Genomic DNA, 22931 nt, shown 5'->3' with positions numbered 1-22931 from the left:
TGTGCATATGCTGGGGACCAACAGTGAAGCTGACATGAGTTGCCCAGGTGTGGAAGAGAGCCACCAGGAGATGGAGAAAGCTGTACCAAAAGGCCTCAAGGAGGTGATAACGGAGAGAGTGGGGCATTCTCTGTCACCAAACCGAGTACTACTTGGAGGCAGAGACCTAGGCATGCAGCTCAGAGCCTGGCCCTAAGAACCGGATCCCAGCATGGGTTTCCTGTCTGCTGCAGCTCACTTCTGAAGCACATCACAGGCGGCAGCTTGGAGGAGGGATGTGTCACCCCTGGGCTACCCACCTGTGATGTGGTTGGTCCTACCTGACGCCAGTGCTCTTTGTTTCCATGATGGTTGACAGGCCTGGCTGCCTAGGCCTTATGTCGCCGTGACAGTCTGGCTTGATGTGGCTGTGCCTTCATAGTCCATGGGGCTCCTGTAAACCTCCAAGGTCAAGACTGAAATGCCCACCCCCACCCCACCATGCAAATGATGTGGCCTCTCCAGCATTTGAAGGTAGCTTCCGGTTGTGTGGGGGGTCTTTGGGTCGATACCTCATTTACCCTGGGATGTGGTGGCCCTGTTGTCTGGAAACATCATTGAATTGTTCACCACCCTGTGAAGCAAGACAAGACCACGGGTGTGAGGCGCTTGCTGCACGAACGTGAGGACCTGAGTTTGATCTCTAGAACCCATGTAAAAATATCAGGTGTAGCACATGCATGGACTCCCAGTGTTGGGGCGGTGGAGCTAGGCAGATTCTGGGTTCACTGAGTGGCCAGCCTAGCCAAATTCGTGTGCCCCAGGCCAAAGAGAAACCTTGTTATGAAACCAAGGTGGACAGTGCACTGAGAAGAGACCACACAGGTTGCCCTCTGGCATACACACACACACACACACACACACACACACACACACACACATACACACACACACACACACACGCACGCACACACACACACACACACACACACACACACACATGCACCCCCATATATACACTCCCATATGCACACAGAATACAGCTACATGTGCACCCACACATACACGTGTACCTGCACATACATGGAGAGGTACAGATTCATGTTCACCCTCCCTGTGTAGCCACATACATGTGCTCCTGCACATATACAAACAGCCATGCGCATGTGCGCGTACACACACACACACACACACACACACACACACACACACACACACCACAGGATATAAAACCGTGGAGGTGGATGTAGATATAATGAGCTCCCAGTCCTCAACTGTGTTGAACCTCATGGATCCTCCATTTCTGCATTGTGAATTGGGCTTCATCTTAGTTACTTTCCTGATTGCTGTGAGGAGACACCATGACTTAGGCAATTTATAAAAGAAAGCATTTAATTGGGGGCTGACTTACAATTTCAGGGGGTAAGTCCATGGAGGGGAGCATGACAGACAGGCAGGCATGGCACCAGAGCAGTAGCTGAGAGCTTATTTTGATTCATAAGCATGGGGGGGGGGGAGAGAGAGATAGAGAGAGAGAGAGAGAGAGAGAGCCTCTTGACATGGGCTTTTGAAGCTGCCCCCACCATGTTACACTTCCTTCCACAAAGCCACACCTCCAAATCCTTCCCAGAACAGTTCCACTAACTAGGGACTCAAACATATGAACTTAGGGAGCCATTCCCATTCAAGCCGCCAAAGACTTATACTGACCTCAATGTTTGGTTCAAAGAGAAAACTGTGGAAATTCATGTAAGTGTGCCCAGACTGGCACCTTACACAGTGGGTACTTATCCTAGCTCTAAGCCATACCAGTCCTTCTAGATCTTACAAAGGGTAGTGCAGGTGGGTGCACACTCTTTACCACAAGCTGGAAGCTCTTCCATGTCACCTTCTCCATCCTGTCCCATTCCTGCCTCAGTGGCAGATCCATGCCCAGGGGTCTTGCCATCTATCATCTGTTCATCTCTCAGTCTGTCCATCTATCCATCTATCCATGCATCTATTTATCCATCATCCACCCATCCAGCTATCTACTCTCCCATTCATCTCTTTTCATCCTTCCTTCCTTCCTTCCTTCCTTCCTTCCTTCCTTCCTTCCTTCTTTCCTTCCTTCCATCTCCATCTCTTCCTCCCTCCATTTTTTCCATCTATCCATTTTTTTTTCTTTTTCTTTTTGGTTTTTCGAGACAGGGTTTCTCTGTGTAGCTTTGCGCCTTCCCTGGAACTCGCTTTGTAGACCAGGTTGGCCTCGAACTCACAGAGATCTGTCTGCCTCTGCCTCCTGAGTGCTGGGATTAAAGGCGTGCATCACCACTGCCTGGCTTCTATCCATTTCTTTATCCACCTCCATCCATTTATCTTTTCTGCAGTCTCTGTCTACCAGGTGGTTAATTCACATCTGTTCAGTGGGTGCTTAATCCTTACCATACATTTCCAGTTCTGACCTGGACGGGGGTTGGGGGGGGTTGGGAAGGGTTGGGGGGTGGGAAGTTGGGGTGGCGTGGTGGTGGTGGTAGTGGTGGTGGTGGTGGTGGACACAGGACGGGACATGACTTGCCTTTTTTTGGCAGAATCTCTGTAGCCCTGACTCTCCTGGAACTCTCTCTGTAAACCAGGTTGGTCTTGAACTCATAGAAATCCTCCTGCTTCTGCCTCCTGAGTGCTGGGATTAAAGACACGGGCCACCCCCCCCCCCTCACTCCCTGTTTGGGGTTTTGTCTTTTGAACGACCAGCTCAAGTCAACATGCTGACACACCGAGAGCCGTTTTTCATTTCCTCATTTCTCAGTGTCAGATCCCCACGACTGCAGGTGGGGGCGAATCTGCATCTCTCCAGTTCAAAGCAGAAGAGTGGAGTCCTCCCCAGCCCTGTGAACCTCAGGACTTGTCCAACCCCTCTCTCACCCCTTCCCAGTTTGCATGGTCTCTGCCGTGGCCCTGAGGCCCAGCGCCTGGGACTGTGCTTTGGAGCTCTGGGGACCTCCCCCTGCAGGAGTGACCTTTCCTTCTGCATTGTGCAGGGGCTTTCTCTTCCTCATTGTTTAGCCCTGATGAGGTCGTGGTTTGGTTTTTTGTTTGTTTGTTTTTTCTCTGTCCAAGAGAATAAACAGGCCTCAAACTTGTTGAAGTTTGGCTGGGCCCCTTTGCTAGCTGCTGGAACTGGGGTCACACATAGCTGAGGAGAAGGCACCAGAGAGCTTATTCATAGTGAAGCTGGGGACAAGGAGGGCCCTGGAAGGCGGAAGCAGAAGGCCATGGGGTCCAGCTGGCTACCAGGAGCCCTTGTTCATGGGCGGGACAGTGAGACAGTCCAATTTGGCTGAGGCAAGGCCCTTTCCCATCAGGCCCTCTGGGTCTGGCAGGAAGTTGTCCCCTAGCCAGAGCAATGTTTCTCTGGGCCATTAGAAGCTGCCCAGGCCCCAGATGAGTTTGGGCCTCCCCTGGTTACTACCACCACCCAGGATACTTGAGGGGATAAACTCTGGGCTGGCAGGGATAGGGTTCCCATGAGATCCAGGCCACATACAGCCTGGGTTTGTGGGGAGGGAGGCTGCTGTTTGAGGAAGTGGAGAGGGTGGGGTGAAGGGAGAAGGTCCTTAATTAATGAGACAGTTTCTCCAGGAAGGCTAGTCCGGGAGGTTTGTGGGGGACACTCAGGCCCTCTGTGTCAGTTAGCATTCTGTGGAATGATAGGTGCAAAAGGATCCATGGCACCTCTGATCTCTGGGGTCAGGGCTCCCCTGGGTCCACTCTGTGTGTCCTTCCTCACTCCCTTCCCCCAGCTTCTCTTGCTTTGTCCACGGGGTGAGAAATCAGACTGTGTGAGTTCAGCAGAGGATTCTCTGATGCCTGGGGAGCTCTTTCTTATTTTTCCTTTTCTCTTTTTGAACAGTATGACTCCCTAGCCCAGAGACGCCCCCCTTGGTGTGGAGGGGGCAACCAGCACCACTGTCACCTTTTGCCTTGGACACAGGCAGTGTGGAACGCCCTTTTAGTGGGTGCTCAGCCCCAATGGATCCTTTTGTCGTGAAATGGAAGGGGGAGGTGCCAGGACAGTGTGCGTACATGTGTGTGCATGTACTTGGATGTGTGTCCCTGTCTAGAAGGAGCTGCAGTGACTTTTTCAGACTGTGTACCCAGCATGGCTGGCTCTGAGACTTCCCTCACCCAGCTACCTGAATGACCTCCCTGGAGCAGATGGCTCTTTTGGGGGACTCAGAGAGAGGCCAGGATAGCAGGTGCATTTCTGCTCATGCTTCTTGGCCCTAGTGCCGAGGGTGAGGCCCTCTCCTCCTGGAAATGACATTGGAATCATTCCCCTGTTCAGGACAGTACTGCTGATATTCCTTTTCTGTCTGGGTGAGCATGAAAACAAGGTAGGTGTCTGCATTAGGTTGTTCGCCGAGGGCAGGGCCTGGACAGTGGTCTTTGAAGGCATGTGTGGATTTTGGCCGGAGGGAGCATGATACAGGGCACAGGGGCAGGACCAGAAAAGCCAGACTGTCCACATCAGGGAACTCTAGTCCCTTGAGTCATGGCCCCTGGTGGCTTCCAGCTGTTATCACTGAGTGGCTTGGTGACTGAACAGGGAAGAACACTGAGGGAGTAGCTCACTTGTTACCTGATGCTGAGACCATGCCATTGGGCAGGGTAGTAATGCTCCCCAGACAGTGCTGGGGGTGGGGAGGGAAGGCGGAGGGCAGAGCCACCGCCCACAGATTCTGGGAATTTTTCCAGTCGATACACACCAGATGAGGCTAGTGTTATAGCCAGCACCTTCTCTGATGGACTTGTTTATAGCTGCTGTTCAAAGGAACTGCTCAGTGCCTTTGCTGTGATAGTTGTTAGATATTTTGTAATCTCTCTTGCTCCCATGGAGTTCAGTCAGGAACCAGAAGTCCAGAGAGGTAGAGACACTTGCCTGACATACAGCTGATAAGCGGTAGAATAAGGAATGAAACCATGACTTTCTAACTCTCTACCTTTATCTGAGAAGTCAGGGGACTTGTCACGGTTACTGGTTCAATAAACGTTCATTGAGCTCCTAGTGACCATGTGATAGAAGCTGTTGGTACAATAAAAAGTATAAGCCAGCCCTCAACTTTAACCCAGAACCACCCCCTGGTCATTTTCAGGTGACGTCAGCAGGAACTTCAAGGACTTTGGGTGTGTGTGCACACCCTCTTTGTGCTTGTGCATCCGCTCCCGTGTTTGCTCCTGAGCTCACATCCTTGCAGAAGTGGCTAACTCATGCTTGTCCCTGAAGGCTCAGATTGCCATCCCATCTTTCGGAAGGAAGGCCGGAGCTCAGGTGTCCAGGGTCCTGGGACAGGCACAGTGATGACAGCTGTTGCTGTACATTTCCCAGGGCCACTTGGAGATTTGAGGGAGGGCCCTGTGTTTCTCTCTGATGGTTCTGTGCCATGTGGCTGCTGTTTTCCTTTTCTCTCCTCCCTGTCTCTCTTGTCTGTCTGTCTGTCTTTCACAATTATTTATTTAAAAAAATGTGAGCATGATGTATGTGCACCACATGCATGCAGGAGCCAGCAGAACTTAGAGGTAGAGTCAGATCCCTTGGGACTGGAGTTGCAGGCAGTTGTGAGCAGCCATGCGTGTGCTGGAACTGAACCCAGGTCCTCTCCAAGAGTAACAAGTGCTTTCAACCACTGAGCCATCTCCTGCGCTTCTCCTCCCCATCATTCCTGACTTTGCTGCTCTCTCAGTGAAGCTACTTGGCACAGTCATTGAAAACATAGGCAAGAGAGGCAGACAGGACCCAGGTCACTGGCTCTGGGACCTTAGGTGGGTGATGAGCCCTCCTTACACTCCTGTTTTCTTTCTATACAACGGTCATAGTCCATCTTGGCTGGTTGTTGGAGAACTGCAATAATACACCCATCTCAGGTTCAGTGTCTGGAAGCAGAGCCTGAGGCCCGGCTTCTTGTGACAGAAGGCTCTCAGGCAAGAGGGTGGGGAAGCAGGATGTGGCAACAGGGCCACATGGTTGCCAGCCAAGAGGTTGGGCGTTGATCTTGGTTTGAGGTCAAGGTATTGCCTCTCAGTTGGAAACTTGTCAGCCAATGCTGAGGCCTTCCTCCTGGTAGTGGGAGTCTGAGTAGGCCCAGGACCCTGCAAGGGTCAACCCATAGTACTGCAACACCTGTGTGAGGAAGCACACAGGCTTGTTCCCATCCTGTATTAACTTCCTGAGGCAGCTTTGCCATGGCCTGTGTCAGAAGCTTGGGTCTAGGGACAAAGGATGATAATTGGTGGTGCTGGCTGCAACGTGGAAAGGTCACAGTCACAACAGACCCCAGTATCAATATTCAGAGCTTTATTGGAGGAAAAAGTGGAGAGGAGGGGGACCAGGTCTGGTGAGAGAGAAAGATGGTGGGGGGGGGGGAAGAGGGGAGCAAAGCAGAGCAGAGAGCAGAGAGCAGAGAGAGCGTGGGGTCTGCATCCAGCTATTAAGGTGCAGATTGTGTGATCATGCCATGCATAGGTAGTTGCCAGCGCCCCCTGATGACGTAAGAGGCAAGGCCCCGAGCTGCGCATGTATAGGAGTGAGGGCAGGATCCTAACAATAAGGCTACTGCTTCTTTGCATCATAGGTGTTAGCATGTGAGCATGTGTATGTACACCTGCATGCATATGTATGGATGTGAGTAAAAGGAGACACATGCCCTATCAGAACAATGACATAGATATTGGAAAGGCCATATCTATGTAGAGAGAGCCCAGAGGAGGAAAAACCTGCATTGGATTCAGGGGAGTCAGGGGGTGCTTCTGGGAGGAGGCAAACCTCAGCCAGAAGGACAGAGGGACAGACAGGCAGGCATTTTAGAAAGAGAGCAGCTTTGTATGGAGGACCTTTTCTTGGTGACCAAAGCCACTGTCTTCAAAAGCTGCATCTTCTCTGAACCCTCCTGGGTCTCACCCAGCAAGAGGGAAGGCCTAAAGTAATCCACTCCCTGGCCCAGCACCTCCATCTGCAGACACAAGTGTGCCCCACTGAAGAGGGAGGTCAAGAAGGGAAAAGGCCAGGACTCTACTTGCTCAAGCCTTCCTCCTCCTCCAAAACAAGAACCCGTCATGAGACCTGATGACCCACCTGATGACTCATCCTGGAGCCCAGAGTCACTGTGCTGATGGCTGCCTTACTTGCTCTCTTCCAGATTACCTTGACACCCTACATGCCAGAACCTGGAGTCACGTGCCAGGACCCAAAGGAATACTATAACAACAACGTTCAGATGTGCTGTGCCGCATGTCCTCCCGGTGAGAGGCAGATGCTGGGTGTTTGGACGGTGATGTCATGGAGGGAATGCTTGTCCAGGAATGGGGAAGAAAGCCTTAAATTCTCACTGAGCTGCTTCTAGGGATATCCTTTCTAGGGCAGTAAATCATCTTGCCCTGGGCTTTTGCATATGCTGTCCCCTCTGCTCAGCACATTTCTCAATACCTCCTCTCCGTTAACAGATACTTACTTACATTTTAGACCTGGTCTCCAGGACCAAGAAGTCTGCTCCATTCTGCAATGGTGGACTGGTTCTTCCCTTAGCCTCGCTGTGGGCTCCTCTAGAGTAAAGACTATAACTTGGTCCCTGTGGAATTCCCAGCACATGACTGGCCCATATAGGTGTCCTGTACCTAATTATCAAGTGAATGAATGTGTACCCATTTAATAGATGGTAGATCTGAGCCCTAGCCCAGTGGGGAGGCCTGAGTAGCTAACCTTCAGTGCTGTGTAGCCAGTCAAGTATATACATTCACTTGAGTAGTATACATAATGCATCTACTGTGTGTTCAGTCTGCTGGGAAGATATTCCTGATCTTCATCCTCATGGAGTCTACTTTATTTCTTTTTTTAAAAAGTAAGATTTATTTGTATTTTATATGTATGGGTGTTTTGCCTGCATGTACTTTTGTGCACCACATTCACACAGTGCCCCTTGGAGGTCAGAAGAGGGTGTTAGAACCCTCGAACTAGCAGTAGGGATGGTTGTTAGTTATCATGTGGGTGCTGGGAATTGAACCCAGGTCCTCTGGAAGAGCAGCCAGTGCTCTTAACTGCTGTGCCACCTCTCCAGCCCATGTCTGCTTTCTAATGGAGGACAGACAGATTACCTAAGAGATAATGTGGTGCTGCCTGCCAGGAGGTGCTCTGATGGAGAGAAGGCTGTACTGGCTGATGGAGACAGACAGACAGACAAGGTTATGTGCTCCAGATGACACTGAGTGGTCCAGGAAGGTCTCTCTGAGCCCTGCAAAAGGGACAAGAGCAAGCCACACAAGCATACAAGAGATGCAAGGAAGTCAGTGGAAAGCCTCAAAGTAGGAGCCTGTTTAGTGAGCTCAAGGGACCTGGAGGTTGCTGTGTGTAGTCCAGAGTAAAAGAAGAGAGTGTGATGGGAGACAGGGATGATGAGGGCTGGTGAGATGGCTCAGTGTGTAAAGGCACTTGTTGTGCTAGCCTGATGACCTGAGTTTGATGCCCTGAACTGATGGTGGAAGTAGAAAACACACACACACACACACACACACACACACACACACACACACACACACACACACTGAACCGATGGAGGAAGTAGAAAACAGGTTTTACACACACACTATTAATAATAATAGTAATAATAATAATAATAATAATAATAATAATAAACACTTGATTAAGATGAGCAGAGTCACCATGAAGAATTCAGATTTTTACTTACTGGAGGCTCTGTGCCATTTGCTTGAGACCCAGTGAGTAGGAACACAGGAGCATGTGTACATGTCACCCTCCACAGTCACTTTGAGAGCTGTCAGGGAACAGTGGTTTTTCTGTTGACTAGCAGAGAGTCTTTAAGAAGTTATGAGCTTAGAATAGCAGTGAATTTGGCAGGAAAGGAATAAGGGAGAGGAGCTTACTTCAGAAAAAAAAAAATAAACACCTTAAAGGTTTGCCCTGCCGGGCCGTGGTGACACACGCCTTTAATCCCAGCACTCGGGAGGCAGAGGCAGGCGGATCTCTGTGAGTTCAAGGCCAGCCTGGGCTACCAAGTGAGTTCCAGGAAAGGTGCAAAGCTGCACAGAGAAACCCTGTCTCGAAAAACAAAAAAACAAAAAAACAAAAAAAAAAAAAAAAAAGGTTTGCCCTGTTGTTCTTCCATCCTCCAGACTTTTAGGGATCCTGTGCCCTTGGCTCTGACAGGCTTCCAGGTCCAACATCCTTGTTGCCACCTTTTCCCTATGGTTCATACACCAGGATAGAGAATTTTAACCAACCATCAAGAAGACAGGAGTTAGCAAACCAATTCTTTCTGAAGCGTTATTGGCTGACAGTAGATCTTTCTAGTGTGGTGTTTCAGCTACTCAGAGAGAGCAGAGAGGAACCTATGTTCAGAGGTGGAGATGGCGAGAGCCCAACAGATGTGGGATGACCTGTGGAGACACAGATGCTTCATCAATCCTGGCTGGGTTCAGAACCCTGGAATCTAAAGTCTTGCTGGAGACCTGTCTTCCACTGAGACCCTTGGTCCTTGTTTTCTCAGGCCAGCATGTGAAACACTTCTGCACCAAAACCTCAGACACAGTGTGCTCCGACTGTGAGGACGGCACGTACACCAAGCTCTGGAACAGGCTCTCCACGTGCCTGAGTTGTGGTTCTCGCTGTGGCTATGGTGAGTGGCCTGAGCAGGATGGTCCTAACATCTTCCCTGGTCACTAGCCCTCCAGCCTAGGAAGGTGGAAAGTGTTACCCTGAGCCAGTTGTTTTCATCTTGTGGGACCTGAGTGGCTGGGGACTGCTCTTTCCCACATGTATGCATTTATGTGGTTGGAACCTGGGGTTTCATGTAGGCAATACAAGTGCTTTTTAACTGAGCCATACCAATCCCCAGACCTTTAAAAACTTTTATAAAGGATTGTTTATTTTATTCTATATGTATGGGTATTTTTGCTGCATGTAGTACCCATGAAAGCCAAAACAGGGCATCAGATCTTCTGGAATGAGTTACAGATCTTTGTCAGACACTATGTGGGTCCTCTGCAAGAGCAGCCAGTGTTCTTAACTGGCAAGCCGTCTTTCCAGCCTCTAGCTTCAATTTCATTTGCAGGTTTTGGGAATTGAACATAAGGTTTTGTGGTGCTCTGTCACTAGGCTACATCCTTTCAGAGTCCTTTCCTCTTGAGACAAGACCTTTCTCAATGGCCCAGGCTGGCTTTGTATGAACTGCCTGCTTTAGCTTTCTGGGATTACAGGCCTGAGCCCCTAGAAGCAGCTTTCAATTTGTTGTTTTTGTTTGGTTTGGTTTGGTTTTGGTTTTTTCAAGACAGGGTTTCTCTGTAGCTTTGGAGGCTTTCCTGGAACTCACTTTGTAGACCAGGATGGCCTCGAAATCACTGAGAGCCACCTTGCTCTGCCTCCTGAGTGCGGGGATTACAGGGGTACGCCACCACTGCCCGGCTCAATTCGTTTGTTTGTTTGTTTTTGTTTTTGTTTTATTGTTGTTGTTTGTTTTTGTTTTTTCAAGACAGGGTTTCTCTGTGTAGCCTTGGCTGTCCTGGAACTGAACTAGCCTCAAATTCACAGAGATCCACCTGCCTCTGCCTCCCAAGTGTTAGGATTAGAGGTGTGTGCCACCACCACCTGGCTGTTTTTGTGTTTTTTGGAGATGGGTTTTTACTAAGTTGTCCAAGTTGGCCTAGAATGTTCTACTAGGCCCAGGCTAACTTTAAATTTACAATCATCCTTTTGCCTTAGCTTCCCCAGTGTTGGGATTACATGTGTGTAACACTTTTCCTGGCGACTTACAGATGGCATTTTCCTTCTTGATCCCACCACATCTTCATTTGATCTCTGAGGTGGGTGGAGGGGCGAGGAGGGGCCATCTCTATGTCAGAGTTGAAGATGTAGAACATAGGAAAGCAGATTGTGTTTGTTCACATTGTGGTGGAGCTGGGGTACAGACAACAGCCCAAGGGACAATGTGGACAGGTCCTTTGGGCCTATGCTGAGCAAACGACCTGCTCTGTCAGGGAAGGCAGAGCAGGTGAGTGGAGGTAGAAATGACCCTGGCTGTCTGTCCTTCCCTCCTCCAGACCAGGTGAAGACCCGTGCGTGTACTAAACAACAGAACCGAGTATGTGCCTGCAAAGCTGACATGTACTGTGCCTTGCAAACCAATACTGACAGCTGTCGACAGTGCATGAGGCTGAGCAAGTGTGGTCCTGGATTTGGAGTGGCCAGTACAAGTAAGGACCCCTCTTCCTTCCCCACGTGAACATCCCTGTCACAGGCATTGATTGACCTCTCAGCCTCACCTAGGAGCCTACCCAGTGGCTGTCAAGATGCATCTGTTAGATGCTGTCTAACCAGCACCCCTGGCTAGGCACCTGCTGCACATTAGGGTCTAACATAGGTCCAGACATGAGTCATAATTAGCCCTAAGCTGGTAGGAAACCAGATGAGGCAGGAAGGTAACCCCAGAAAGCAGGCCCATGTACATGTACGGGCATGTGTGTACATGCATGTGTATATGTGTTTATATATATTGCATGTGTGTGTATACAGATATGGCTACATGTGTATATATGTTAAGAGAGAGAGTTGCAAACAGGCCTCTCTTGCGCCCCCAGTGCTAGGACACTCCTCATGTGGTTGCATGAAGTATTCATGTTGTTGACAAGCTCTGGATTTTCTCTTCAAGGATCTGCAAATGGAAACGTGGTGTGCAGGGCCTGTGCCCCAGGGACATTCTCTGACATCACATCATCCACAGATGTGTGCAGGCCCCACCGCATGTGAGTGTTGATTTCCTGGGTTCTGAAAGAGTAGGGAGGGTGACCCCTGGGTGACTGGGGACCAGGGTATAGGACAGCTTGTCACCCATTGTCTCTGGGGCTGGATTCTGACATGACAGGAGCATGGAGGCAAGGCTGGCTAGGGTGACTGGGTGGGGATGGGTGGGGGGTGGGAGGACATGGGAGGGTGTGGGAGGGGGTAGGTGGGGGGTGGGAGGGAGTACTGCTAAGAAGGCATGGCTCATACTCACTGCTTGGCTGTTGACACCTTGTCCTCGGCCTGGCTCCCTGGAGTAAGCTCTCACTGTCCTCTGTGGCCTCCTGACCAAACCCTTCCTCCCTCAGATGTAGCATCCTTGCCATTCCTGGAAATGCAAGCACAGATGCAGTCTGTGCACCTGAGTCCCCATCCCCAAGCACCGTCTCAGGAATAGTCTACATGCCTCAGCCAGAGGCCACAAGATCCCACCCCCTGGAGCCAGAGCCAGAGCCCAGCCAAACTCCAACCACCATCTCTGTCTTTGTCAAAAGTGAACCGAGCACCAAGGGTGGTATCTCTCTTCCAATTGGTAAGTCCCTGTCTCCAGAGTGACCCATCCAGGCTTGCAAGTGCACAGACTGAGCTACTGGGGAGGCTGAGATAGGAGAATTGCAAGTTCAAGGCCAACCTGGGCTACAGACACTTTCTCTCCCTCCTTCTCTGCTCCATTTTTGCTTTTCGAAGGTTCTTTGTGGGCGATCCTGGGAACCTGGGCTCTGTCCTTCAGAGCATATACAGGTGTGAAGGAACTGAGTCTCCAAAGGCCTAATGTTCTCACAGAGAATCCCTGGGTGGGGTGAATGTGAACATAGGTTCTGGTCGCTAGTTCTGATGAACCTACTACTTCCTGGGGTTAGGATCTCCCCAAGCTGGAGGCCCCAGACTGTGGCCCTCTGGCTGCACATGGTTTACAGATGTTTATCTTTGGTTCAGCCCTGAATTTGAAGACCTCGGGTTAGACTTGATTTCAGTCCCAGCTCCAGCCACCTGGTACCTTCATTTCTGAGTATCCTGTCTTCTTCCTAGGTCTGATCGGTGGAGTGACAGCTCTGGGTCTGCTGGTGTTAGGGCTGGTGAACTGCCTCATCCTGGTGCAGAAGAAAAGTAGGTTCTGCTCCATGCCTATTTCCACCACTGCTTTTCTGGGTGCCTCAGGTAGGGGCACGTCTAGTACAGAGCACTACACTACCGTAGACACAAATGGATTTGGAGACTGTAGAGCTCACCTTCTAACCTGGCCATTGGAAAGCAGTGTCAAGGCTATCCCAGGGGACTGAAGTTCAGGATTCCTATACCGGAAGCCTGGGGTCTCTAGGATTCTGTGAGCTGGGCTGGATTTCATGAGTGGAGTGTAGTTGAGGCAAGGCTCCAGCACAGGCTGGGCTGGGGTATTGGAGAGGGGGTTGCAGAGGGTAGTGGGTAAGAGTAAAAATGGGCTCATCTGTGGGCCTTACCTGGCAGGCAGCTACTCCCTGGGCTGGGTCCACTCCGCTGGCTCGACCCTAGCCATGCTGTGTCCGTTAGGATAGATGTGCTGAAGAAGCCCTGCTCCTGACTTGTTCCTCTCTCTTCTCTGTAGAGAAGCCCTCCTGCCTACAAAGAGAAGCCAAGGCGGTGAGTATCCCCCGTCATCATCATCATCACCATCCTTTCCTCACCCTTCCCCTCCTCCTCCAGTTCCTTTTCTAGGGTGCTGGGTCATCATACAAGCAGCATCGAATGGGTATGGTGGTGCATACCTGTAATCCCAATAGCCAGCACAGGTAGAGGCTGGAAGATCAGGAGTTTAAATGCTCCCTCAGAGCCATCTGATGTCTAGCTACATTCCAGTTGGGAAGAAACAGGCCAGCTCTTCCCTGGCTGGGCATAGCCAGGCTCTTTCCCTGCACTGTACCCAACTCCTCACTGGTCCCCATGAATAGGGCACCTCATTATATAAAGAAACGTAGGCTTAAGAGCTACTGCCACTCTTGAAGGGTTAAGAGTTAGATCTGTGGTATGTTCTGGGGCTCAAACCTCTGAGCAAGTGGATTTGGCAGACACATCAAAAGCTGTCTCAAACAAACCTCTCCCAACAAGGCTTGCTCTCCAGTATTACTCACCAGGAGTTGGAGAACCTAGATACTACCCTTTTCCCAGCCCTGTACCCCATGAGCCGCCTGCCTCAGGGCCTTTCTTGGAAGCCCAATAGATGGTGTCCTCATGTGCTAGAGTGAGGCCATCAGGCAGGACCAGCCGTGAGCGACTCAGGTCCTGCTCTGAGGGCTGGGAAAAGTAGGGTTATTTAGAAAAAACAGCATGTGAATTCATCCTTGCTGCCCCTAGTCACACACATGGCCTCATGTCTAGTCACCAGAAATTGTCGGGTACTGACCTCAGGCCGGCACTGTGCTGAAGTCTTATAAATTCTTCCAGCCTGTCTGTGACACAGTCTGCGGGATTATTGCCCCCAACTTTACAGTCCTGGGACACATGGCCCAGACACTCTTAAGTAACTGTCCTGAGGTGCCACAGCTGACGAATGTGGCCTGGGACACCAACCTAGGAAAGGATCTCACAAATACTGTTCCACTCTCATGTACGCATGCACGCATGCCCACATGGCCCTACACAGAGAGACGCCCTTAGCTCTGAAGCCTGCAGGAGCCAGCAGCCAGGCTTCCGCCAGGCCCAGCTCCGTGCAACAGGCCCAGGCCCAGAAATAATGGAGGAGGTGTCAGGCAAGCTGAGGTCCTTGGTGCTCACTCAATGGGGTTCCAGCCTGAGTCACAGTACTGTGATGGTGTCTGTACTTGAACATTGTAGCTTGTGGCTCTGAGTGGGGAGGTGGCTGTGACCTTTGGGTTTTTTGTTTTTTTTCTGCTTGGCTCTAGCCACAGGCAGAGAGGGGAAGGCCCAGCCAGAAAAGCTCCTTTTCAGGAGCTGGTGAGTGTGACATTTATGAAAGCCTCTGCAGGGCTTTACGGTAAGGCTGGGCCCAGGGTCAGACTGTGAATTTAGAATGCCTTCCATCCCTTCCAGACTTGGCTACCTGGCTGGCAGTACTCCAGGGGAGGTAGGAGGATGCAGTGTGCATTACTTTCACATGCTGGCCTGGATTTTCTTGCTGTGACCATCGGCCAACTGTGTAATTCTGAGCACAGGATTCACCTTCTGTGGGCGTTTTTGGCCCCACGGGGACTGCTTGTGTCGGTTCCTTCCAGTCTATAGTCAGGAGCTATGGACTGGGCAGGAATCCAGCCACAGGACACACATGGGCATCTAGGAAGCCACTGCAGTGGTGAGCAGGGCCCCTGGGTGGCATTTCAGTGACTCTAGAGAGCACCAGCCACAGGAAGTAAGGCCAAACTATTGCTTCTGCGCAAACTACACCTGGCATTGTGCCTCCCTCTGGAGGAAGGCCCGGGGGTGCCAGCCCTGGCCTGGTCACTTTTCCCGCTGGTGTGGATAGACAGTGGCCTTGGAATGGTATTTCCAGGTGTCCTCATCAGGGGTGGCTATGAAAATGGATTTTGTGTTAAGCCTCTGGAGTTGACACCCAGAAAAGGCATGGTGAGTTTTAGCTTGCTACACTACACTGTATCCTAACCATGACCTTGGGCAAGAAATCCAGTTTCCACATCTGCAGAGCCAGGGTGGAACTAGGCTAGACTGAGCTTCTGAAAGAGCTAAGGTAGATGTGTCTCAGGTACTGTACTTGGTACTCAGGTCATGTACGGTTTTGTCATTGTTTTTCTGTAAGAAGCCGCAAGGAAGCCACAGAACATCCTTTGGGTGAACCGTGGGAAGGGAGAGCTGAGACATCCAGTGAGGAGCCCTGTTAGTGGCCTGGGGGAAAGGGCTCTATGAACTGGGCTGATTCATTGAACGGAAGGAACAAAGAGTAAAGGTGTTAGCTTCGAGGACCAAGTTTGGACCCTGGGACAGCTACCTAGACCTGCTTGTGAGTCAGGAAAGCCATCCTTTGCCATTAAACAATGATGGTGACTTGTTTGCACCAAACTTGTTTGTTTATGGACACTGAAACTCATACTTTAGGTTTTGGGAATTTTTTTTTTTTTTATTTTTTTTTATTTTAGACAGGGACTCGTGTGGTCCATACTGGGCTTGAACACTAACTGAGGATGGCTTTGAATTTCTGACGCTCCTGCGTCGGTCTCCCCTCTCAATCAGTGCCGGGATTACAGACGTATACCACACCCTGCTTATGTGGTGCTGGGCACTGAACCTAGGAAGAGCCTGGTACATAGTCTTTAGTCCCTTCTGTTCTTGCAGAAAACCTGAGTTCAGGTCCCAGCACCCCATCAGATGGCTCACAACCACCTGTAACTCCAGCTCCAGGGGATCCAATGCCCTTTTCTGTCCTCCAAAGACATCTGCACACAGGTGTACCTATTCACACTAAGACACAAACATATACACACAATTAAAAATTTAAAAATAATACTTTTTTAAAAAGAGAAACAACTTTTATTTATTTATTATGCAGGCCAGAAGAGGGCACCAGATCTCATTACAGATGGTTGTGAGCCACCATGTGGCTGCTGGGAATTGAACTCAGGACCTCTGGAAAAACAGCCAGTGCTCTTAACCTCTGAGCCATCTCTCCAGCCCCTATCTTATTATTTTTTTTTTTTAAATTGGAACCATTTAAAAGCATGATGGTCATTCCTGGCTGGCAGGCTTTGCCACCCAGTGAGTGGTACTTCTGCCAAGTTCTTATAAACAGTGTCCTGTGCAGCACCATTATCCTTGAAATTCCTAGCTTCACAACAACCCCAGGACATAAGCTGTAATAGTTCCTTTATACATGAAACATGGAGGCTCAGAGAGGTTAGGTAACTTTTTAAGATCACACAGCCAATGAGTGGTAGAGTTATGATCTTAGACTCAGGTGTCTGAATTCAGAATTCAACTCTCAGCTACCAGGCTGGGGACATCTCCCTACGCTGACAGAACGACCTTCAGAAAGTCGATTTTTCCGTTTCCTCATGTGGACTGAGAGTGTGGAAACAATGTGTGGTGTGGGCAGAAATGTATAAGCTGTGGAGTGTGGGTGACGGGGGTGACAAGTCACCAGGTGGGTTAATATTCTCCCTCTTCCTCTCAGCCTCACCTGCCCGATGAGAAGTCCCTGGGTGCCACAGGCCTAGAGCAGCAGCACCTGTTGACCACAGCACCCAGTTCCAGCAGCAGCTCCCTGGAGAGCTCAGCCGGCGTTGGTGACAGGAGGGTGCCCGCTCGAAGCCAGCCCCAGGCAGCGGCTGCAGAGGAGACCCGAGGGTCTCAGGAGGCCTGTGCAGGCTCCCGGAGTTCAGGTGAGAGGCAGGAGCTGGCTCCCTCCACTCTGCAGATAGAGTTGAAAATAACCCAAGAGGGAAATGTCTTTAACACACCTGGCAACCGTGATGGTTGGTAGTTGTGGCTCTTAGTCACTGCCTGTCTTGGGAGGAGATCCTACTGCATTCCACTTGTTCTGAAAGGCTCACAGTGCTTAGCACAGCTTCTATGGAGTGTGTGGATCATGTTCCCACCCATGTCAAGTTGCAAAATCTTGAGCCAGACCTTGTAAATTAGGTTCATGTGCATTCCTTGCCTAATCTCTGCTAGTGGCCTGGAGTTGCCCTGTGGGGCTAGCCTTGGCTGCCCCCAGCTTACTTCTGTTCCCTGCTCATGGGAAGGACAGCCCCTTTGGATTCTAGGTTCAGCCCCACCTTGCCCTGTGTTGGTCCTCTCTCTGGCTCACCCTTCTGCCAGACACTATGGCTTTGTCTTTCAAGTCTCTCATATCCGTGGGGAGCACTCCTGCACCCCACCCCATGCTGTCACCCCAGCTGGGGTGGCTGTTCCTCAGGAATCCCCAAGGCCATGCCTCTCTTCCACAGGACTGTCTGTCTCCTTCCTCCCTTTACTGGCTTGTGTAATTCCCAAAAGCCAAGATCCTGCTTACATCCCCGCACTGGTCTGGCTAGATTTTGTTTTGTTTTGTTTTTTTGAGACAGGGTTTCTCTCTGTAGCTCTGGCTGTCCTAGAACTCTGTTTGTAGACCAGGATGGCATTGAACTCAGAGATCCACCTGCCTCTGTCTCCTGAGTGCTGGGATTAAAGGTGTGTGCCACCATACCCAGTTTGGCCCTGGGAAGCAGACATTGTCTTGGATGCTTTGCCTGCACCAAACAACCTGCCTGTCAATACAAAGAAATAGTTACCATTATTATCCCATTTTCCAGATGTGGAAATTGAGGCCTGGAAAAGTTAATCACCTTGTTAGGAGCATACAGTTAATATACATAAGCACCAGGAGTCTGGGCTTGGGCTTTAGAGCTCTGGAATTGGGATATGAGTAAAACAATTCCTCCAAGGGTTGTGTGTGTGTATGTGTGTGTGTGTGTGTGTGTGTGTGTGTGTGTGTGTGTATTTCTTTCTGTTTTTTCAAGACAGGGTTTCACTGAGTAACAGCTTTGGCTGTCCTGGAACTCACTCTGTAGACCAGGCTGGCCTCAAATTCACAGAGATCCACCTGCCTCTGCCTCCCAAGTACTGGGATTAAAGGCATCCTCCAAGGTTCTTTAAAAAAACAAAAACAAAAAAAACCAAAAAAACCAAAAAAACATATATATGGTTTTTTTTTTTTTTTTTTTTTTTAATGTATATGGGTGTTTTACCTGAATGCATGTCTGTGCACCACGGGGGAAGGCCAGAGAGGGTGTCAGATCCCCTGGAACTGGGGTTATAGATGATTGTGAACTGCCATGGTGGATGCTGGGAATTTAACCCAAATCCTCTGCAAGACCAAGTGCTCTTAACTGCCGCGCCATCTCTTTGGAGGTTCTACTCCTTATAGCTCACTGAGGGTCACTTGGAGCCAGAGGCACAATGTGGAGACCTAGTGCATTTACTTGGTCTGCACTTACCTTATAATCTATAATCTAGGATAGCGGCACAGTTGGTACCTCTAGTGCCCAAACTGGAGTGAGTCCCCGGTGGGGTTCCCCAGAACCCTGGGATTTCCTTTGTGTTGTAGTGGAAAGGTCAGGCCCACTGGCTAGTGGGGCAACAGAAGTAAACATGAACATGAATTTGGTTGTTAACTCAGAGCAGCCCAACTGCCCTGGAGGCCATGAGAATCCGAGCAGGCTCCTTAATCCCATGAGCCTCCGTTTCCTCATCTGGTGATGAGCCACGAACCTCCTTGGCATGCTGATGAGAGACTGCACCATTGTGGCCGCATTGGCATCTGACGGGATTGACGGCTGCTGCCTCAGCTGCATCCCCCACCCAACCTCCCCCCAACACCCACATTCTGCAGCTGCAGCGACTGTTGTGCCCGGTGCTTGCCAGTGCTCATGCAACCGTCCCTGCCTGCAGCACCCCTGCCTGCTGTCTACCCACGGGAGCACTCGTGTCTGCTTCTGTTTTTGCCATCTGAGTCCCCAGCCTCACCAGCACGTGATGACTTGTCAGTGCCCCTCAGTACAAGCTGAGGCTTCCCTGGGCCTGGCCTGGAACAGAGCAGATGGCTCTCCACATGTGCTCAAACAGAAATGTGAATTCATCTTTCTTGGCTTCCCTTCTCCCATCGTGTCCCGCTGTGGTGTCTTCCTTGGCCCCCAAGGATGTCTGTCCATCCCCTTTCTCCTCTGTTCTTTGCCCCCTCCTCTTTCTTCTCCTAGATGTTCTGTACCCCATCTCTCTGACCTCCCCATTGCTTTGTTCTCCCCTCCCTCCCACTGATACCTCTCTCTACTGTGGGAACCTGTCAACTCCAGAACCGTGCCCACCCACCACCTCAGTGTCTTGTTCATAACATGCAAAGGCCATGGTGACTTTGCGTGACATTTGGGCGCTGTGGAGGCCCAGGATAGAGATTTCTTTGTGGTCCCTTGATTTCAGCTCTTCCTCTCTCTGGTGCATTTGAGATTCCTCTGTGCACAGTGGTTGGCTGGCTGTATTCTTACCCAAGCTTCCTTGATCTCCAACTTCCAGGAGCCAGGCTGAATAACCAGCTGGCACTGCTATTGGCCCTGGCAGGTTCTGGAGAGCCAGCAGCAGTAGCAGCAGCAGCAGCAGCAGCAGCTGACATTTGGGAGAATTGCTGTGTGACAAGCCCCTCATGCCTGCCCCCTGCTAGTCTGGCATCCACTACTCACCAACTTAGGAAACTTAGATGCCCAGAGGGGCCAGGCAGGAAAATGGGTGGACTGTCCCTGTTCTGTCAATGGCTTCTGCTTCTGTATACGAGTGGTAGGGATTAAACTTCTTGTGCATGGCAGACAAGCCTTTCCCACTGAACTATGCCTCCAGCCTGGGGCTTTAAACTACCAACCAACCTCTGAAGTTTAAAATTCGGCAGTCAGTTAATTTAAAACATTATCATCGCCAGGTAGTGTTGGCACACACCTTTAGTCCCAGCACTTAGGTGGCAGAGGCAGGAGGATCTCTAATCTATAGAGCTAGTTCTAGTTCAGCTAGGGATACACAGAGAAACCTTGTCTTGAAAAACAAACCCACAAAACAACAACAAAAAAAATCAAAACAAACCAAAAAACACCACCACTACCACCACAAAAAAACAAAAACAAAAACAAAAAACAACAACCCACTATCATCACCAAAATTAAAATGTACTTAGGCTGGTTTTGATCCATTTAATACATGTCCCTGTTAAAAGCCAGTAGGAACACAACATCGACTGTCAGAAAGTCCACATGCCCCGTGATTCCAGGTCTGGGATGTGGGAGGGAGACCAGGTGATGGACAGGGAAGGAAGCAAATATGTCCAGAGCAGGGGAGACAGACAGAGGCTTACTGCAGAAAGTGACTTTGAGCTAGGCCTGAGTGACAAGAGGGAGAGCCTGTGAACAAGAAGAGCTTTCCAGGCTGAGGGAACAGCATGTGCAAAAGCCCTGAGGTCTGAAGTGCTCAAGGAGGGAGCCTAGTGCAGCTGGAAGGCCTGTGTGAGATGTTGGAGCATCAGGGGCGTAAAGAGGACGGGTACCAGTTTTTGTAAGGCCTCATGGGCTCTGTCAAGGACCAACAGAGGAGGTGAAGCTTCAAAGGGCCAGCTTTGGAAAGCTGCAGAGGATGGGACTGGAGCCAGGATGGGGCAGAGACTAGTCATACAGTCCAGAAGAGTGGGTGGAGGCCTGCTTGACTAGCACAGGGCAGGCAAGGAAGCTCAGCTTACTTTTTGAAGGTAGTTATTGGTAGGTTGGTTATAGAACACAACACAGACATTGCCCTAAGGCTCCAAGTCTGAGCAGGGTGGATGGTGGCAGTGTGGACTGAGCAGAAGTAGCTTTGGAGCCTGTCCTGAACTAGCTCTGTAGACCAGGATGGCCTTGAACTCACAGAGATCCGCCTGCCTCTGCCTCCCGAGTGCTGGGATTACAGACATGTGCCACCACCACCCAGCTTAAATTACGTTTTTAAAATGTATTTTATGGAGGGGTGCATACATGCCATAGCGCTAATGTGGACTGTCAGGGAACAACTTTAGGGGACTGGTTCTCTCCTTCCATTATGTGGGTCCCAGCATTGAACTCCAGTGGTCAGGTAGGTGGTAGGCACCTTCACTTGCTGAGCCATCCGTCCAGGCCCAGAGTTGGGGCCTATTAAGCACATACTCTAAGGAGGCAAATCCAGAGCACAGGAGTTCAGAGAGAACGGCTCTTAAGTGTTATGACAATAGCACATGTGTGCGTGTGTGTATTCGATTTTATCATTTGAAGTCACACTGTACAAAAGATATAATTTACAACCAGATTTAAAGATTAAATAGGGTTTAAACATTAAGTTAAGCTGGGTGGTGGTGGCGTATGCCTGTAATCCCAGCACTCGGGAGGCAGAGGCAGGTGGATCTCTGTGAGTTTGAGGCCAGCCTGGTCTACAGAGCTAGCCCAGGACAAGCTCCAAAAGCTACAGAGAAACCCTGTCTTGAAAAACCAAACCAAACCAAAACCAAAACCAAAACCAAAACAAACAAAACAAAAAAACCCATTAAGTTAAGAACTACGAGCTGGCTTACTTATTTTTCTACATAGCATTTCTCTCTGCAAGTGAAATTATAAGGTGGTTTATGAGGTTTGTTGCTGCAGTTTAGAGGTGAGGAGAAGTCCTGATAAGCTTAAACTCAAAGGTCATGTGCATTTCGGCACTCAGTATAGATTGTGGTAAAGTGTTTGCACATTCTTGAGGTAGCACTCACAAAGGGAGGACTGTCTCTGTGCAGGTGGTCTTCATAGGCGTGTGTGTGTGTGTGTGTGTGTGTGTGTGTGTGTGTGTGTGTGTGTGTGTGCTCACTCGCTCAGTACAGAGGTCAGAGGAGGATACTGGGTACCCTGCTCTATCATGTTCCACCTTATTCTCTACCTTGAGACAGTCTGTCACCTGGAGCTAGGCTGGCAGCCAGTCAGCCCCAGCAATTCTCCTATCTCTGTCCTCCTCACTGACAGTACCAGGTCACAGGTGCACATGTGGCCACACCTGGCTTTTTATGTGGGTTCCAGGGATTTGAACTTGGGACTTCGTGCTTACCAGCAAGATCTTTTACCCACCAAGCTGTCTCTCCAGCCCCTCATAGGGGTATTAACTGCTACATTGAAATCCTGGACTCTCAGCCAGTGAGAAATGCAAACCAGATCCTCAGGGGAGGGCCTCCTTCCCATTCTCATGCTTCCTTAGTTCCCATCCTCCCATTTCCCTCATACCTACAGCTACCAGCCTGTTCTGCCTCTGCCCCTCCCTTGACTCTAAACTAACAACTTCCATCAAGCTTGTGCTTTTCTGGGTATAGATGGCCCACTCTGTGGTCTCCCCTGCTGGACTATCCTCAGCAAAGATCACCCATGACCCCTGGTTTCCCATGCCCTGTCTCCTGCAGAGAGACCCATGTAAACTTGCAGCTTGACAACCCACTTATTGCACACTAATTCCTGGGGAGATGTGTCTACTCACCTCATATAGTGAAGGTAAAGATACTACCTGTCCATCCAACTTGGGGAACCAATATGTTTATTAGGGTTACTTACAGGAGTGTGGGTGAAGGGTTACGGGAGCAGAGATGACTCAATGGCAGTTGCATTGCTGAAGCTCACCCCAGCAGGAATGACAGCTCATGAAAAGC

At 50.2% G+C, this 22931-nt stretch overlaps 1 protein-coding gene across 1 annotated transcript in view; it reads left to right on the top strand.

The window, feature by feature from the left end:
- Positions 1-19290, top strand: part of Tnfrsf1b (TNF receptor superfamily member 1B) — a 29070-nt gene extending 9780 nt beyond the window's left edge. The window contains exons 2-11 of the mRNA XM_036178637.1: positions 7155-7257; positions 9516-9644; positions 11065-11217; positions 11673-11766; positions 12112-12335; positions 12833-12910; positions 13386-13420; positions 16917-17124; positions 18831-18978; positions 19116-19290. Of these exons, the coding sequence (XP_036034530.1) occupies positions 7155-7257; positions 9516-9644; positions 11065-11217; positions 11673-11766; positions 12112-12335; positions 12833-12910; positions 13386-13420; positions 16917-17124; positions 18831-18978; positions 19116-19290 (1347 nt within the window). The remainder of the gene's footprint in view (positions 1-7154; positions 7258-9515; positions 9645-11064; positions 11218-11672; positions 11767-12111; positions 12336-12832; positions 12911-13385; positions 13421-16916; positions 17125-18830; positions 18979-19115) is intronic.
- The last annotated feature ends 3641 nt before the right edge of the window (positions 19291-22931 follow it).

This window comes from Onychomys torridus, chromosome 2 (assembly GCF_903995425.1).
Source record: "Onychomys torridus chromosome 2, mOncTor1.1, whole genome shotgun sequence".
Classification (NCBI taxonomy): domain Eukaryota; kingdom Metazoa; phylum Chordata; class Mammalia; order Rodentia; family Cricetidae; genus Onychomys; species Onychomys torridus.
This window is presented reverse-complemented; position numbering and strand designations above follow the sequence as displayed.